The sequence below is a fragment of the Rhinolophus sinicus genome, linkage group LG06 (assembly GCF_036562045.2).
Source record: "Rhinolophus sinicus isolate RSC01 linkage group LG06, ASM3656204v1, whole genome shotgun sequence".
Classification (NCBI taxonomy): Eukaryota; Metazoa; Chordata; class Mammalia; order Chiroptera; family Rhinolophidae; genus Rhinolophus; species Rhinolophus sinicus.
Genome location: NC_133756.1, coordinates 37,230,979 through 37,246,381, shown reverse-complemented (window position 1 = coordinate 37,246,381; position 15,403 = coordinate 37,230,979). Strand labels below are relative to the sequence as shown.

General features: G+C 36.3%; 1 protein-coding gene across 2 annotated transcripts in view; it reads left to right on the top strand.

The window, feature by feature from the left end:
- NEGR1 (neuronal growth regulator 1) overlaps window positions 1-15,403 on the top strand; it is an 839,463-nt gene that overhangs the window by 649,962 nt on the left and 174,098 nt on the right. For both annotated transcript variants that reach the window (XM_074334947.1, XM_074334948.1), the window contains exon 6: window positions 8,695-8,846. In XM_074334947.1, coding sequence (XP_074191048.1) covers window positions 8,695-8,846 — 152 coding nt within the window. The remainder of the gene's footprint in view (window positions 1-8,694; window positions 8,847-15,403) is intronic.

Genomic DNA, 15,403 nt, shown 5'->3' with positions numbered 1-15,403 from the left:
GTTTCATGGAGCAGTTGAGAGGAATGGAAGGGAAAGACATGCAATATGGCTTAAACTAGAGTATCAGCTGCACAGTTAAAGGGCAGGAAAGAGGAGAGATGGCATTTGTATATGTCAGTAGCTGATTAGATAAAAAGAAATGACAATTTAAAGGTAATTCCAAGTTTTCTATCTCAGTAACAACTGAATGGTGAAGCCATTAGCTGTGGCTGGGAACGAACACGGGAGAAGAGATTTGAGAGGGATCAGGCAGAGTTTGGTTTGGGACACACTGAAATTGAGATATTAACACTGCATACACAGTCCTAGCAGTACAGCTGAACTGTGTTTGTGTTCTTAAATACATAGTTGTATTTTTTAAATAAATATCTGATCTTATCACTTTATCCTTGAATCCCTTCAGTGGTTCTTCACAGTGCCTAGGATAAAGTCTCTGACACCACAGTATAACATGGTAGACCTTCCAGTCTGGGCTCCTGTTTACTGTACAGCTATGAATCTTGCCATTCTGCCCTCTCACAAGAGGGACTATAACCATGCTGAAATATTTTAGTTCCCTAACTGTGACATGATCTTTGTCTTTCAGGCCTCTGCATGTATTGACCCCTTTGCTTATAAGCCCTTTACACACACACACACACACACACACACACACACGCACGCATACACACACACACACACACACACACCTATACCTGGTTACCTTTGGCCGGCTGCCTTCCACTGGTTCTTAAGTGTCAACTGAGATATCACCACTTCCAGGAAAATTACCCTGAGCCTTTTGTACTATTAGAGGAAGCTCTTCACATGTACTCCCAGGAACTCACCTCTGTCAAAGCACTTATTAAAGTACGCTCAACTGTTTTACTTGTCTATCACTTCTCATCTATAATCTACCCAAGAGCGAAGAATCTGCCCTGTTCACCACTGAGTTCCCAGCATCTTACATGGTGGTTTGGAACACACTGTGTTCTAAGAATGAATCATGTAGCCTTTTAATAATGATAAACTACAGCCATTGTTATTTTAATGCACTTTCAAATTTATAAGAGATCATTAGTACACATGCATCCTGTCACCTTAGCATGTGGGACACTGTAAACCCAATATATGATTGCAAAAAGAAAACTAGTTTCTATTGCTCAATTCTGATTTCCCAGGATTTCTTTTTTTGCGAACGTGGCCTCTGCAAAATTGTTGTGTTGGTTTATTGTGGGATGAAATTTGACATTCAAATCATGGGCACGTTGATATTAGAGAAGCAGTTTAAGCAGAGGAGAGAGATGTACTCGTAGCCCAGGTTGTCAGGGATTCAAGACTCACTGCAGCAGGAGAGAATTGACACCTGCACTGTAACCTTTGTTTATTTGGTGTGGAGTTAAAATGCAATATCTAAATTTTGGTGCAGCACAACATCATGGTGAAAACAAGGTTCTTACTAAAATGAAGAAATCTATGGAACCAAAATATACTTGGAATTAGTTAAGGTACATATATAATTTATAATTAATTGTATACAAACAAGCTGTAATATTCTACCAATCAAAATAGAAGACACTATTGTCAAAAAAAGATGCAATATCTTCCCCATACAAATCAAACTGTCACAAGTAAAGGCAGCCCAAAGAACTCTAATCTAAGATTGTTAATTTCATTAAAAACTGATAAAGTAAATACGACAAACATTTTAAATAGCCTAATAAAGTCTAAATCATTAAAGTGTCTTTATAAGTTATAATAACATTAATTTATTCAAATGTGCAACTGAAGATAGATACCCCTTGAGGCTAAGACAGTGATGCATGATACTCTTCAGTCTGTTCCTAGGAATAAATGATATCATATTGTTTCTGAGCCTTGAGTACCAAGCAACATAGTAAACCAATCGGTTGCTATAGCAGCATGTTCACATAAATTTTCATTTCTCTCTAGTTTCTTATTCCTTCTTTTAACTTTTATTTTTTTTATCCACCCTGCACATCTGTGAAAAGCCTAGATGAAGCTGATAATGTGCATACAATTGATACTGAGTTTGGCACATCTTAAAATCATGATACCATGATCTTTTCAGTCACTCTCCTACTTCTTTTCTTTAAAAATAATTTCCTGTGTGCTCAATATTTAATATTTTGCTGTCATCTGAGAGGAAATGTATCTGTTCTATCTAAGAAACAGACCTATCATTGAACAATAATAACACCTATCATATATCTAGTGCCTGCTTCATTCGATACATATATGTGCATAGATATTACATTTTATATATGTAAAAAAAAACATTCTTATAGAAACACTTTGAGATTGGCTTTATTTTTCCCGTTTCACAAAAGAAAAAAACTAAAAATTATAAAAATGTGAAAATGTAATTCATTCAGTCAAGTATGAAACCATTATTTACTGTGTATCTATGAAGTACCTGGCACTATGCTACATGCATGGAATACCATGAATAACAAAACCAGCCAGGAACCTTGCCCTAATAGAGTTACACTCCCATGGGGAATGTGGACAGTAATCAAAATCACACTAACGTCTGAAAACTTACAAGTGAAAGGATGTCACAAAGAGAAGTATTTGATGTGATGATGATGATTTGACCAAGTCGGAGAGAACACAATAACGCTATCGCATCATTTGCATTTGAACTTTAGGGACGATTTTGGACTTACTTAAAAATATTACGTGCTTGCCACTTGTCTAGTTTGTACTTTTCTTCCATTCTTGTTACACTCTGCATATACCCTATGGAGAGAGATTTATTACCACCCAAATATTTAGTGAACCTAGGGGAAGAGAACAAACAATAATTGATGCTGAAGGTGTGGGGAGGTGATATGTGGAAGGAAGGAGATGAGAACTCATTTCATGCTTCTCATTTGGGGACTGTACGTTGCCTGAAAGGGTGACTCCATTGGAGGCTGAAGACAGATGCTGTGAGAGGCTGCAATGCTGGGCATAGAAAGCCCCACAGAGATCATTGAGAGTCTAGATGGCCAGCTAAACTCAACCCTACATTTTTTTTCTTTCTTTCTTTCTTTTTTTCTTTTCTTTTTTTTTTTTTTTTTTCTTTCTACTCCATGAGGTTCACCTCATGGAGTAGACCTGTTTTTCCTAGCATGGATACCACATAGTGCTTTATTTAGCTCTATTTGTTTCATTCACTGGCTTCACTTTATTTCCTTGCACAACTGATGATTTCTGACTTGTCTCTCAAAACTCAAATACAGCATTCTAGTTTCTAGTTGGTGATTTGAATACTAATAGCTATTTTGGGAGGATAACAGCAATCAGAAGACCTGGGTTTGAATTTTGGTTCTGTCACTTATCTAATTGTGGGAGATAAATTAACTTAATCTTTCTAAATTTCTTTTTTTTTCATCTGTGAAATGGGACTAATAATGCTTACCTCCCAGGGTTGCTATGAAGATTAGTTGATATACATTTGAAATGCTTAAATGTTTTTTGAATATCAGTTTTCCACATTCTTAACACCAACTTTTTTTGTACAATGTTGAAATGTTTTAATGTTAGGTTACTTCAGTCATAAATGTGTTGGGAACAGCTAAGCTTTTCAACATACAAAAAGCATTTTCCTGCTCACATTGAAAAGACTCGAAATACAGCCATGATTGAGAGCCGAAATACATGTAAGCTAGAACTCTATCATTAAGAGAAGCGTTATGCGATGTGTTGTGTAAGGACTGATATGTTATCTCATTGTCATCTTTGGCTATTCAGGTGGAGCTAAGGTCCTTTAGATAGTCACTAAGTCACATTTGTCTTTTCTTCTTTGGTTTCTAAATCAGTGCCCAAGCATAGGAGGCATTTGGTCACCATTTGATGACCAAATAAAACTTCATTTCCATTAAGACCATGTCAGAGTTCTATATTCACCCATGACATTTTCTAAATCTTTTTTTTTTTTTTTTTTTTTTTTTTTTTTTGAGTAATATCTTTAGTTCAACCTCTTGAAAACCCATAAGCCTGCAACCCATTGGTGGAAGTTGCATTTCTTTCCTTTGTGTAAAAATGACTCTTCTGATTCAAGAACTACCTTCCTTCCCCTACTGTCTTTCATCTCTGTTATGCTAACACCCAAAGATCAATTAATAAGACTATATTAATTTTATCCAGTTATATAACATGATACATTATTATTGTATTTCCTTGTAATTCTACCCTGATAAAAGGCCTATCATCATTTGAGAATACCTTTCCCTCTCCTATTCTAAGTGTTTCTAACATTGTAAATGTTGTCCAATATTCTTGTACGTTTCCTATATTAGCAATTAAGTCTTTGTGTGACTATTTCCACCTAAAAGTTTGTTTCCCTAGAAATATTTATTGTTCCCTCTGACCTGGAAAGACACATAATAAACAAAAGTACCAAAATGTGTAGTGAGGCTGGATTTATACATATAAAATGAATGAGGTTTAGTATAATGGCTCCATTTACTTTTGCAGTCATAACAATCAGTGCCAATGGCTTTGTGGTCAGCTTTGCTATTGTGATATTGCTGGGAGCTCTCCTGGCCATCCTATGCAGCTACTGTCTGCGAGAGGTTATGATTGTAAGGTTTGTGAGCATTTCATGAGTCAGAAATATAAGTATCACTAGTGATTACCGTGCTTTCCATGTGCTACTTCCGACTGACACTTGAAAATATAAGAGACTTATTCTAATTCATAACTAGTTAGTTGGTCAGGCTGTGTTACTCATGAGTTGGCAGCATCTGCTGGCAAAGCAAACAGCCTGCAGTTCACAGATATGAGGCGTTAGCAAAAGCCAGACGGAAGAAGAGTGAGGGCAATGGCCCTCAGTATTCAGGCTGCTACAACAAATTACCACACACGAGGTAGCTTAGAAACGGCAGTTCCTTGTCTCACAGTTCCGGAGGCTGGAAGTCCCAGATCAAGGTATCAACATGGTCTGGTGAGGGTTCTCTTCTAGATCACAGACTTTCTCATTGTATGTTACATTGCAGAAGGGGCTAGGGAATCTCTCTGGAGCCTCTTTAATAAGGCACTTATCCCATTCATGAGGGTTCCACCTTCATGACTTTAAGTACCTCTCAAAGACCCCGCCTACTAACACTGTCACTTTGCAGGCTAGGATTTTAACATATAAACTTTGGAGGATCATAGTGATATGGAATAAACTCCTGTTGGTGGCAGAGGGGAGTGGACCACAGTAACAGAAGAATCATATAGCCATGAGGTCCACTGAATGGTAAAAATGCCAAAAAATAAAAATGACCACACATTTCTAAGAAAGCACCATATGCTGCCAATCTAATGTTAAGGAAAGGAATGCCATACTTTAACCCCTAGCTCAATAAAATTAGTTTCTCTCTCTTTGGGAGGAAAACATCTCTCATTCTAGAATCTAAATCAATACAAGAAGGATGCCCTTAAAACTTGAAAAAGTTAAGTGTTTAGGGAAAAGAGAGAAAGAACTCCAAATAAGGCAATATTTGAATTTAGTTCTCTGGTTTTATTGAAAGGTATATTGTAAACTATTGCTTAAGTTGTCACTTTTAGATTTCACATCACTGATGCAAGGAAGCCTGGTTTCAAACAGGTCTGGAATGGATATGAAAAAACCTTGGAGCCAGGATCATTCTTGAACAGACTCATATGTGCATGCTTGAAACAGATCAAGGTTTTTCTTTAACATAGAATGACAATTCACTTTGTCAAATATATGTTTTTATTGATAAAAAGAAATGATTCTCTTTGCTCATATATCCAACTGTACTGGAATAAATCTGTTTCATAAAAATGAACCATCAATGCACTCTCTTACTATTTGTTTTTAATCAAGGGGTAAAATTATATTAGGGCCATACTGATAAGACTTCTATGTGTGGCTCTAATTTCTATATCCAGTAACTAAAAGTAGATGTGTCATTAACAGGCCATTGTGACTAAAATATCCTCTGTTGTAAACGCTTGTTTATATGTCTGATTCCTCTCTCCAGGTTTGATCTCTGAAGGGCCTTCAAAAATATTCGAAAACCATGTGTTGCCCAGTCTAGTCCCTAGTCACATAGCACAGAACACATGTCTGTAGCAATTAACGACTACAATTTCAGAATTGGTATAGCTGAGAAAATCCCTCATCCACCCCTCCGCCCCCAGAATACCTGTAGGAAAATCACAGAAGTACACCCTTAAGAGAGATACTCCATCTCAGAAATCACTCTTCCTCAAGGTCAGCTTTTCAAAGGCTGCCCCAGCCATCTACCAGGCAAAGAGGTTCTGAAATGGTGTTTGAAAAGTCAGCACTTCTGAGATTCCCAACTATATAAGAAAGGAAGCTTTGGATTCTCCAGCAACCTCAGAGAGGTATCTTCCTCTGAGAGGGAAGAAAATACCCCCGGGGAAGACACTTTTCTTTTTTATTGGAGCACTCGTGTGACACACCGGTGAGGATGCACCGGAAGCCAAAAGGGGGCCCACACATACAGAGCTTGGATAAGACGCATGATTTAGCAACATCTGTGGCTTTGCCTTCAGATACATCAAAGGTCAGAGAATAGGAAGCTGGCTCAGAGGACAGCCATAAGGAACATAAGCAAATAGCTCCAGGAAGTAACTAAATCTGCTCCCTTGAGATTTTATCCCCAGAGTCTGGCCAAATGAAGACCCTGACTAATTACTGTATTTTCTCAATTCTCTAGCACCAAAATGAACCTTGGTTTGGTAGATGGGCCACAATGGGGTTTTAATAGTCTAGGAAGTTGCTGAGTCTTCTGGAGAATTTGTCCGTTGAATAGATATGGGCAAACTGATTTCAGCCATAATGCTTATGCTCTCAGGACAATGAAACTGTGATTTTTTTTTTTTTTTAACATACAACATATGTTAATTATTTAAAATAAAATTTTTAATGTGATGTAGAAAATATGTGATAATCACTGTGGGAATGTAGCACAAGTTTTGATAGATTTGAATTGTGAGGCAAAGGAGTAAAAGCTGCTATAGCCTTGATATTTTATGCCCTATTTTCTTGTGTCAGACTTGGAGCTCACTAGGTTTCTTGATCAAGTTAAAGGATTTCAATATTTATTCAACTCCAAGTTGTATTAACCCAATTAAACTTTGAGTTTTAGAGAAGCCGAATTCAGCTATTACATGAAATGTAAGTCGCTCCCAGAGAAATCAAGCATGGCTTGATTTAACAACAGTATATTTCATCTAGATTCAGATGCAAGTCCCATAACATAATGCAAAGGATTTCAACCTAAACTCTCAGGGAATGTCATTTATTAGCATCTTTGTAATTAAATACCTATTTAGTACTAAAACCTGAGCACATTAAAGAGGTAAAACTAAGACGCCATTTGGGCTATGAACCTACATAGCTCATACTATGACCAGCACATCTTATTCACAATAAACATAAGGGAGAGTTAAAGAGAAATTTTCTGGTTGGCATCTCCATTACAGCAGAATTCATAATGAAAGAGAGAATATCTTGCAGAGGCCACTGAAAAGGGCTTACCAATCCTTGTCTCATGCGGATGTCACCCAGACTCCATTGACCTATGAAATACTTATTATGTACCTAGGATACCACTATTAAGTGCTACGTAGGATGCAAATATAAAATAAGGTATGCCCATATGGCCCTGTCTTTTGAGGAATTTAAAACAATTCAATTTATTTGGGTTAAAAAGACTTGTGTGCGCGAAATCTGCTAGAAAGAACAGTTGAAAACTGTGGTTTTGGTTATCAGTCCCACAAGAATTTGGACAGAAATGTGCAGAGAGAAAGAGAGTCATTTAAGGAGCATTAGAGAAAAGATATAGGATGTAGGTCAGCACTAGATGAGAAGGGAAGGATCTAGATGGCAGAGGTCAAAGGAGATGATGACCTCTGGGTGCAGATTCAGGAAAAAGAGTGAAGCAGGTGTGAGGGCATTGAGAATGGTAAAGCTACACCAGCCTATGTGAGAATGAGGGCCTCTGCTGGAAAATCGGAAGAGAGATTGTTGGGTAGTCAAACTGGAATCCCATAAAATGTAACCCCATACCAAGGCCCAGAAAAGTTAAAAGATTTCCCCAGGCATGTTCCTAAAATGCAGCAGAGGTGAGATTCAACTTTCAATACTATCCTTAATACTAGCCTGCTGTCTTTTTCTAGATTAGTCATCCAACCAGAAATCATCTGTCTGGGTTGTCTATGGCAGCCGTAAAGTGCCTGGATTGACCCTGGATTCACTCAGAACCATCCTATCACAATCGTAGGCTTAATTTTTGGGGGGAGTTATGCAATAATATCATCTGAAATGGCCTAGATATTTCCCAACCAGCTTACCTAGAAACCATCAGTGTGTGCTTTTAATGGAATCTTTATATTTAATTTCCTTTACTCTTTCTTGACTTTTAACAGATGAGATGCCATTGTTGTGGTGTGTTCCATTTCCTAAAATACAAAACAATGTGTGAATGGGACATGTACATATCTAAGCTCAATTTCTTATATAGTACAAACAATCCCATGGGGACCATCTACAGCTGCCATACATCCTCTCCTTTCCTCTACTAAAGGAAATATAATTGCACCATTATCATGCTATACACTAATGCAAGTATGGTCGTAACTGTCTATGGGTTGCATTGCAACCCCATCTAAGATAAAAATGATATCCACAATACATATTTACCTAGAGTTTATTTTGTCTTCTAGGCTCTTCAATGGCCAACAAGGAATTATCATTCAAAATTTTAGCACAAGATCCATTCTCACTGTTACCAATGTGACACAGGAGCATTTCGGCAACTATACTTGTGTGGCTGCCAACAAGCTAGGCACAACCAATGCGAGCCTGCCTCTCAACCGTAAGTAATAGTGTTCCCAAAATGCTCCCATGGGCCTCTTGGCTCCTATTCATCAGTAGAGATAAAACATAAGAATGGAGTATGTTCATTTTAGGATTCAGCCTGAAGTGTCACATTTCTTACACAGAAGAACTTGGCCCCAAAATAATCTGTGTGTTTGAGAATTTTATAATCCCTACAGAAGTCTACATATGCTTAGAGAAATGTCTTAGGGCTGAGAAAAGGAAAAAAATATTACGTAAATAATAGGACCCACTGAAAAATATCTTCTGACTACAGCTGGTTGGTTTGGTGAGGTTTTATTTGTTTTTAAAAATATGCTATATTATCTTGAAACACAGATTAATTGTGTTGAATTTACTCTTCGTTGGTTCTCTTTAGAAAAATAGTAAGTAAATGATCATGTACAAATATTTGATCCATGTAGAGAACAATTTTACTCAAAACTCTTTTAAAATGCACCTTAAGGTTTTACTAAAATAAATACTATATTTCTAATGTATCTTAGTTCCTAAGGTCTAGAAATGAAAAAAGAAGAGCAAACACACATAAGGGTGAGTTGAGGGGAGAGCCGCCTATTGCAATGTTTTCTCCTGAAATTCATTTTAGTGCTTTTTAGAGGCTGAATAAGCAAATTGTTTAATTTCTAAGCCACTTAAATATTTTGAAATAGAGTGTTTCTCAAAACATTAAAAAAAAGACTACAGAGAATATACTATCTTTTCAATTCTACAAAGTTATCTGAATGATCCATATCTCATATTTAATATTTTATAGTAACCTAATGTGTGTGTGTATATATGTATATATATATATATATATATATATATATATATATATATATATAATTCTGTGATCGTAAAATGCAAATATTATGTAGTTAATCACAGACAAGATCATTTCCATTCCACAGAAATGGGGATGGGATATATAATATTCCTACTACATAAAAATATACTACAGTAAGTTTCATGATTTGTGAACTTTGAATTACCATGATTTAAGAAACTCTGATCTTAAAATATATCAGTTTGTTGTTAATAAAAAATAATCATTTGAAAATGAATTATTCTATATACACTTTTAAAACATTATCTCATTTGTTATTCCAGCTTAATACTTCTTAATATATCTTAGTATCTCCACTCTGAAAGAAAAACATTTGTTGCCATGCAATAAGCATTGTGTAATATACTTGCTTGAGTTTCTTTCATGAGAATGATTTATTTAATGTAATTATGAATAATATAAACCATTGAAAATATTATAGAGCAATGTGAATTCCAATGCAATGTAAATATTGATACTTCTTTGGTATGTTATTAATATTTTAAATGGTTTAAATATTCAAGGACCTGATGGAATAACTGAATTAAAAAGGCAAAGTAAAGAAAAATTTAAGACTTAATAACACATTAAATTTTTGCTATTTAAATTTCCAAAGTAATATTCTGATGTTCAAACTGAAACAGTAATGAATGCAACAAATTAGGAACAAATGTCACTTATTTAAATGTTTGTGTTACTCTGCCAGCATTAAAACAATCATCTTGAAATAAAGCACGGCTCCAACGGCCTCTCTAAATGTGGTATCTTCAGAATGGACTTCAATGATCTGTCTCTCTCTTTGCCATTGGCTTCCTGTATGTATAGGCGCTACAAAATCCGAGTGTAGTTTATTTGTTGATAAAGACATAGTATGCAAATATTGTCTGTAATTATGAACATAGCCCTGGAAGTTTAAGGAAATACCCATGTATGAAGAACTCTTGTATGACCTCATCTGAAGATCTTTTTTCACTAAGCATTTCTATTGTGTACAATAACTATCTTTGCATATTTTTCATCTCTTTACCAAATTATGTTTGTTGAGAAAGCAGGGTCATATCTGATTAACTTTGTTATCTCCCATATCACCAATATAGTGCCTGCTATTTAGTAGGCAATCAGTAAATCTATAGTGAGGAAATGAATTAACAAAATGTTGAATAAGTAATTAAAAGGATAATAAATAAATGGATGAATGAACTGGGTTTTAGCTGTAGAATGTGTATTTGTAGTTTCTAGGTATATTATCAATGCTATAAGTAGCATTTATTGTCAGCTTACTATGGAACAGATCCTATTCTAGTCTCTTCATATAAATGTCTTCATTTAATTCTCAAATAATCCAAAAAGATAAATTCTGTAATTCTTCTCTTACCAATGAAGAAACTGAGAAAAAGAGAGATTAAAAGCTTGTTCAAAGTTATCTGGTTAATACGTTAATAAGTAACAAAGCAAAAACTTGAATCCTCACAGTCTGGCTTCAGAGCCCAAGCTTTTAACTCCTATATTTCACTGTCTCTCAGTATAAACATAAAACCATCAGTGGGGAGAGATAATTGTATCATTTGAAAAATACTCTTTGCAAGATAAAACCTTTACGTATAACATGTTTGTCCTTCTTGTGGTTTTTATCACCTTTGCTTTAATAGCTTAGGGTGCTATTCTTTGATATAGAAAAACTCTTTTTTAATAAATGTTTAGATATAAACAGCATGTATCAGATATCAAATTTAAGTACCAAAAAGATGAATGGCATCAATGTTTGACTTAAAACTTATACAAAAATGAGACTCAGAAACATTTATACACATTATTATGGAATTCTAAATCTCCTTGGAATAATACAATATCCAACACAGGCATTGTGAATCAACAGACTATATAAAGGGAAAGACAGCTTTTCTGAAGTTCATACAATGCTAGCTAGAGAGAAAGCAGCATGTCCCTCAGTAAGAACTCCTGTCATATCTTCACAAGATCTATGAATGGGAGTGTCTTCAACCTCTAAACTGATCCAAGACTAGAAGCCAGTTTAAGCAGATCTAATATTAGCTTGTGACATGCTAAAGGTTTTCTTTTAATCTGTTACTGAAGATCAGCTCTTCGTGAGTGTGTAAAGCTAACTAACCCATCTTCTCATCCAGGAGAAAAGAAGTAGACTCCAGAGTCGCTCCCTGTATACCTGGTGGAATTTGGAACATGCCAAGAATAATCAAATTTCATGCTTTCATGATTTGTATTCCTGAACAGTTAATATGCTCAAAGACAGGGTAATCAAAAATGTGAGCTGCCTAGCATAGTGCTTATACATAGCAAACACTCAAACTGGTTGATAATAGCATTTCAACAGAGCTTTTAGCCACTGGGAATCAGCTCCCCATCCATAACTATTTAGAATACATCCTGAGGCTATTAAAATCGACTCCTAGTTTGTAATAACCTACATTTTCCAGATCACCAAGAAGATGAAAGGCAAGAAACAATAATTTCATGATTTGCCATAACTAAGACCATCCAAAATGGAATGTAGCGCCTTTGGGTGTGTAAATGTGTATGTATGTTTCACATAAAGGGAGTCAAACAAGTCTTGATTTGAACCCCAGTTTTACCATGTATCAGTTATGTGTGACTTTGAGTAAATTACCTAAATGCCAAAGCCTCATTTGATTCATTTATAAAATGAGGGCAGTGATAGCTCCCACCTACAGAATAAAAATTAAATGGGATGATGAATATAAAGCACTTATCATTCAGCCTGGATCAAAGTAAGCAGTCAGTAAATGTTACCCATTGTTATTATATAATATTCCCCAAGAGCACTCAGTTCAATTCATTTCAAAAACATATATATATTTCAAAGTTTTATATATAGATAGATAGATATATATGACTGACCTTATTTGATGACTGACTGCTAGTACTTTACTGAAGGATTAGATGGCAATCTCTCACTGGCAAGCCAAAAAGAAAACATGCAAATTTGAAATAATGTCCCAACTCTAGCTCATAACTTAACCTCATCCCTTGCTCAGTGCATGAACCAGAATTTGTGGCACTAATGTCAGATTAAATATGATGTTTACAGCATAGAAGTTCAGACATCCAGAAGATTCAAAGAGTAAAGGCAGAACTAAAACAATTGTTCTATTCCAAAGCTCAGGTAATTCATTCAATGGCAACATTCATTCTCCAAATAGGTATATTGACTGCCTATAATGTGCAAGGCACAGTGCTAGATGCTGGAAAGAAAAGGATTCGTAGAACTTGAACGCCATCTTCAAAGACTTCTCAGAGGAATGAGGTGTGGGGAGCAACAAAACAAGCAACTGTGATGCAGTATAATCAATGGTACCACAGTAGGGCAGAGAAGAGGCTGCTAATTCAGTCTCACATGCCACAATAGGACTGTCCTCTGCAGCAGGTAATATCACTATACGAATGATAACTAAGATACAACTCAAATGCCACCTTAGTCATCACTGTTTCATTTTTAAAGGCAGAACTTTGCAGAATTAATTCAACAACAATCATGAGCACAATGTACAGTGGCACAAATGAGAGAATGATCAAGTCAATCTCAGAGACTCAGGGTAAGCGATAGAGGAGATGCACTTAAACTAAGGATTGATTGGGTTGAGCGAGCCTGGGTATGGGATTGGCGAGTTGGGGGCTGGTGAGAGAGAGACTCCAGTATGGAATGGCTCTGACATGGCGGTATGAAACAATCCAACATGTTTGAAGACATGAGAGTACTTTAATGTGATTAGAGTAAAAGATGAGAGGAGAGAGTGTTGAGAGATGACGCTGGACAAGTTGGTGGAATTAGGACAGGAAGGGGCACAAATGAATTTGGACTTTATCCTTCTGGTTTTGGGAAGCCAAAACGAAGGATATAAACAGATTTTGTTTCTGACAGATGTTCTCAGCCAATGTGGAGGGCTAAACCCAGCTTATTGGACTTATAATAATAAAGGCAAAAGAAGTTAATTGGACAAAAAGAGTAGCAGAGATGAGACAGTTGATAAATAATTAGGAAAAGGAGTTAATGAATAGAAACTAGGTAGGGGATTGTGGGAATCTAGATAACTCCCAACATTTAGTCTGGATGACGTTAAGCAGGACAGAACACAAAAGGAAACTTACCACTTTTAGATTTGAGGGGGAGACAGAGATTGAAAGAAGAGAAATAACTTCAATTTTAGACATATTCAGTTGGATGCAATGTTCAGGAGGTAGCCGGATACGAAGTCCAGAATGGAGATATGATCTGGAAGTTATCACAGTGGAGGTGGTACTTTCTGTCATGAGAATAAACATTTCTCCTAAAGGTCATGTAGAGTGAAAGGATGAGCAAGAAAAGATGACCAAAATCCAAGTAAAACCAGCATCAAGGTGGGAGCAGAAGAAGGGAAACATCTGTGGAAGCATGTGGACTCGATTTGATGAAGACACCAGAGGAGGATCAGTGCCATGGACGCCATGGGAGGAGACCAGGTCAACAAGAGGGGGTGTCAGCAGTGTCCGATGCCACAGCAGGTCAGAGAAAGTCTTTCAATCAACTACTGTCTCTGACAATTGGCAGTTACCGGTGATCTTTGCCAGACCAGTTTCTGTAAAAAAGCAGAGACATATGCAGTAAACTTTCTACAGGCGAGGCTCTGAAAGGAAGAACACAGACTGAGGACCTGCCATGATGCTTCAGCAGCTTCTCTGATTTGCGCTTCATTTCTGATTAATAAACCCTATGGCTATGTTTCTATTCGTCCATGACCTGCAAAGATGTAGCAATCCTGGTCTTTGGGGAAATAGACTTGCCATGTTTCTTGCTTTTTGGCAAGCCTCCCTCATTCTCCTCTTTTCTCACATATTTCTTGGGTCCCAGAGAAACAGGAAAGGGCTTTGATTTCAGATGAACTCACCTTAAATGTCTTTGCCTCCCGTGGCCTGTGGGCCTTAGATTGTCATCATAAGAGGAACTGGAGTTATAAATACAGAAGTTCGTAGTTTCAATATAATTACTTCAGGTAGAGTGTACTTTCTCAAGTAAGGGGAAAGCAAACTGTATAGTGGAAAAACTACAGGAAAGCTAGTATAAAATGAATCCCTCATCCTCGAGATTATCTGTCTAGAAATTTCTGAAATATGTCTGCATCTAAACAGTCTATGTGTGTGTGTATGAGTGTGTGTGTGTGTGTGTGTGAGAGAGAGAGAGAGAGAGAGAGAGAGAGAGAGAGAGAATATTCTGTAGTCAGTGTAGATCAGCCTCAGAGAACAAGTGCTTTAAACAAAATTAATAACGGATGAGAGTGTGCCAAGTATTCATAGAAAAAAATCCTTTATAAGTACAAAAAATTGAGATTCATAATTATTCGGGATTTTATTATTATTTTCAACTGTGTTTTTTGCTGCATGAGCATGAGCAACTTAAAGAGATGATTCCTCTGTCTTCTCCTTAAGGAATGTGAACTGAATGGTCTTATCCTGCCATCTATGGGTCCAATTCATCAAATATATACCACCATTTGATCAGTAATTTAGTTGCCAATAAAAGTCATTTCTATAAGTAAAACATATATGCTTCATTTCCCACTTTCACAGAAGAACAGGTATTTATTATAGGACATGTATTAAAAGACTCATAATCTAAAGGAAAATAAGGAAAGAAAATTAGTTACGAAGGAAGAAATCTTAGCTACATAAACCAAGTGCTGAAAATTCACAATGCTTTA